The 4,063-nt window shown below is 40.2% G+C and overlaps 1 protein-coding gene across 1 annotated transcript in view; it reads left to right on the forward strand.

The window, feature by feature from the left end:
• The first annotated feature begins 540 nt into the window (after positions 1–540).
• Positions 541–4,063, forward strand: part of LOC103602541 (olfactory receptor 7G1-like) — an 11,097-nt gene continuing 7,574 nt past the window's right edge. Inside the window, exon 1 of the mRNA XM_008586962.1 lies at positions 541–1,537. Within this exon, the coding sequence (XP_008585184.1) occupies positions 582–1,537 (956 nt within the window). The 5' untranslated portion in view covers positions 541–581. The remainder of the gene's footprint in view (positions 1,538–4,063) is intronic.

Consider the following 4,063-nt stretch of genomic DNA (forward strand, 5'->3'; position numbering starts at 1 on the left):
GGTCTTTACTAAAGTAACGACACAGTATGTGTACGGAAGGCACCTCTTCCTCCCTCCCTCCCTCCCTCCCTCCCTTCCTTCTTTCTTTCCTTCCTTCCTTCCTTCCTTTTCTTTCCTTTTTCTTTTTCTTTCTCTTTCTTTCAACAAGTAGGAGTTTATTTGTTCCAGATAACAAGAAGTCCAAGTGTATATCATCCCAACAATGCCGTCAGGGTTTCAGCCTGTTTCTGTTTCTCGGCTTTAACATCTTCAGTGCATTACATTTGCCCTCCTGCTTCCTAGCTCATGGTTGCAAGATACAGTCATGGGTCACTTAACATCAGGGAGATGTTCTGAGAAATGCATCTTTAGGTGATTTCACCATTGTGTGAACATCACAGAGTGTCCTTACACACACCTAGATGGCACAGCCTATTACACAATCGCTAGTTGTGGCCTCTTACTGACAACATTAGCTGTGGACTTTGCATGCTTAGGAGCCATGATGACCCCTTTTGAACTCCCATTAATTTATCAACTTTTCTTCACAAGGTGGTGATTCCATCAGGTGATGCTCCACCTGTGGGACTACAAAATATTTGATGATCTTCCCAGCACCTCATATTTCCATCAGATTCATTAACAACATGAAAACCAGAAACCAAATAGATGTTTCAGAATTTCTTCTCTTGGAGGTGACAGAGGATCCAGGACTGCAGCCCCTCTTCTTCAGCCTGTTCCTGTCCATGTACCTGTTCACCGTCCTGGGAAACTTGCTCATCATCCTGGCTGTCATCTCTGGCTCCCACCTCCACACCCCCATGTACTTTCTTCTCTCCAATCTGTCCTTTACTGACATCTGTTTAAGCACAACTACCTTCCCAGAGATGTTAGTGAATATCCAAGCTCAGCATTCAAGCATCACTTACACAGGTTGCCTCACCCAGATCTGTTTTGTCCTGGTTTTGTCCTGTTTGGAAAATTTTCTCCTAGGGGTGATGGCCTATGACCGCTATGTGGCCATTTGTCACCTCCTGAGGTACACGGTCATCATGAACCCTCAGCTTTGTATCCTGATGATTCTCCTCTCCCTGTCCATTAGTGTTGTGCATTCCCTGCTGCACAGTCTGATGGTGCTGCGGCTGTCCTTCTGCACAGACCCAGAAATCCCCCTCTTCTTCTGTGAAGCTGTTCAAGTCATCAAGCTCGCCTGCTCTGATACCCTCATCAATAATATTCTGATATATTTTGCAGCATGCGTGTTAGGTGGGATACCCCTCTCTGGAATCATTTTCTCTTATATTCACATTGCTTCTTCTGTTTTGAGAATGCCTTCAGCAGGAGGAAGGTACAAAGCTTTTTCCACCTGTGGGTCTCACCTCTCAGTTGTTTCCTTATTCTATGGGACAGGTTTTGGGGTGTACTTTAGTTCTGCATTTACACACTCTTCCAGGAAGAGTGCAGTAGCTTCGATGATGTACACTGTGGTCACTCCCATGATGAACCCCTTCATCTACAGCCTGAGGAACAGGGACTTGAAAGGGGCTCTAAGAAAAGTGTTTGTCAGGAAGACATTTTCTGTCTGATGACAGAATCAAGACTGAATCTCATTCCTAAGCAAATCTACTTTTCACCAATAGAGCATAAAGCAGCAGTGGTTCATCAAAGATGGTCTGGACACAAACACATTGATGTCTTTGAGAGGGGCTCACAAACGGTCACCATTAATTGTTAGTGGACACTGATTCACCTGTAACTCTCATATCTATTGAGGAATGCGGCCTCTTTTGTGACTGCATTTTTTTGTTGTGTTTTATTTTTTAAAAACTTTTATTTTGATGCTGTTGTCCTTCAGTATATGTAATAAAACATCAAGAAATCTAAGAAAAAATGTGTAATGATCTATGATATGCTTCAAAAGTCAAGTGATACAGTTTTATTTCCAATTTTTATTGTTTTTATTTATTCATTCATGGATTCCCTTTAACCTTGCTTATGTCTTTAAATTCTTCATTTAATTAACTTGACAAATTATCTCTCTTCTAACCATAGTATTCTAAAATCAGAGTGAGATACCCAGCCACCGAAGAAATGACATTCTTCACCTGGAGTAAATGAGTATTTTGCTCAAAATCCCAGTCTTCAAGTTCTTCATGAAAACTAAAAATTCCAGATGAATCTCCCTGTTGATTAAATTACTGGAGGGCTTTTTATGTCACCATAACATTCCGTAAGAGGAGAGAAACAAAATGTCTCATCTCAAACTTCCAAGTGATCAAGCCAACATTCAAAGGAAGGTTCTATATAATAACGCTCATCAAAGGTCAACTCTATTCTCTGACGTGGAGCAGCTTCCTGAATGTAGAGACACTCGTAGTTTGGTGGACCTGAGTCTTGATAATTGGTGAAGCAAAATGACCTCCAGTTCTGGTTCCAACCCAAACACCACACCGGGTTGCAGGAATGTGCTTGATTCCAATATTTTGTCCATCGTGGCTCTTTTGGGCAGAAATTCCTTCCATTACAAGTATTGGTTTTGACAACACTTTGACAGCTGAGCTGGGCTGCTGTGTACTAATCACCAGCCAGTGGCTGTCACCCTGTGTGGCAGGGCTTAAGTCTGCCATGCCTGAGGACTGATGATGCGCAGCACGGTTCCACTGAAGGTAATGAATAAATTTTAAATTATTTTACCCCCAAGTCGTTAAAATATAGCAAACAGATATGACATTGATGGAGGGGTAGGGGGGAAGGGAGGATTTAGTAAAGGGACACGAAAATCAACTACATCGTATATTCACTCTTGAAAGCTCACCTAGTGAAATAGCAAATTCCTGTGTTCTATGTACTATTATTCTAGGGAATGTTCTCAGGGGAGGGAAATTGGGAGAAGTTAAACAGGTCAGGGAAAGGATCCCCACAAGGCTGTGTTCATAGCAGAGACAGACCAGAATCTACCAGATTGCACAGGTACGATTATGTGAATTGCACTCCATGGTTAACCTTACACTGAAATATAGGGGATAAGATTTCATCTTTCAATTTAGTAATTCCTGAGATTGGACACTGGTAAACTCTCTGTACAGGGTAACGTTAGCCTATACAACACTCAGTTTGACCATCTATGAAACCGCTGTATTTCGAATATCTCAGTGATTTAAAATGTGTGTGAAATAGAGGAACTTGTTTGTTTGTTTTCACCAAAATGTTTAGGAAATGGCTCCTTGCCTGGAACTCATGGTACCTTCTCACAATGACTTTCCTCAATTGATGTCCACAGAAGAGCTGCAGAGATGAATCACTTGAGACNGAGTATAACAGCCCTTTCCTTAATTTTACTTGTTAAATTATATAAAGTAATACATATAATCTATTTTTCATTCCGGAGAGAGTAGTAACATAATAAAATCATGTATATCTACCCAAGGCTTACAAACAAGGCAATGATGTCACCATAGAACCAACTGGAAGGATCTCCCTCTCATATCACTCCGTCCCCTTCCAGTGGCAAATCCACTATCCTGAATCCTATACTTCTCACTTTCTTTTATGTTCCTCTTTATTTTCTGTGAGGTTCTTCTCTCCTGTGAAATTGCCAGTACTTGATCTTATTTGTGCTATGAGAATCGCAACAAGATCGAACATCATGTCTTATCATTTATTAACTCGAACACATAAAATTTGTTATTTCCTTTGAAGGATCAATTATACTCCATTGTAGGTATATACCACATTTTGTTTATTCATTCATCAATTGATGGACACTGGGGATTCTTTCACTTCTTGAATATTGTGAATAGCGTGGCTATGAAGATGGGTGTAAAAATGTCTCTCAGAAACTTTGTTATTTTTAAAGTACATAATTTTATGTTCTTAATCTTTGAGGATGCAAAGTATACTCATGTGTTATTCTTTTAAAAATTAATTTTAAAATTATTATTCAGTAAAATGAACTTTCTGTCTATTCTTCTTTGAATTTGAACAAATGTATAGATTTGTAACCACTGCTGCAATCAGGATGCAGAGAAGTTACACCACACCACCTCCACCTACCCCTAAACTTTTTGCAGCCTCTTTGTAGTAA

The sequence above is a fragment of the Galeopterus variegatus genome, unplaced genomic scaffold (genome assembly GCF_000696425.1).
Source record: "Galeopterus variegatus unplaced genomic scaffold, G_variegatus-3.0.2 Scaffold4186, whole genome shotgun sequence".
Taxonomy (NCBI): domain Eukaryota; kingdom Metazoa; phylum Chordata; class Mammalia; order Dermoptera; family Cynocephalidae; genus Galeopterus; species Galeopterus variegatus.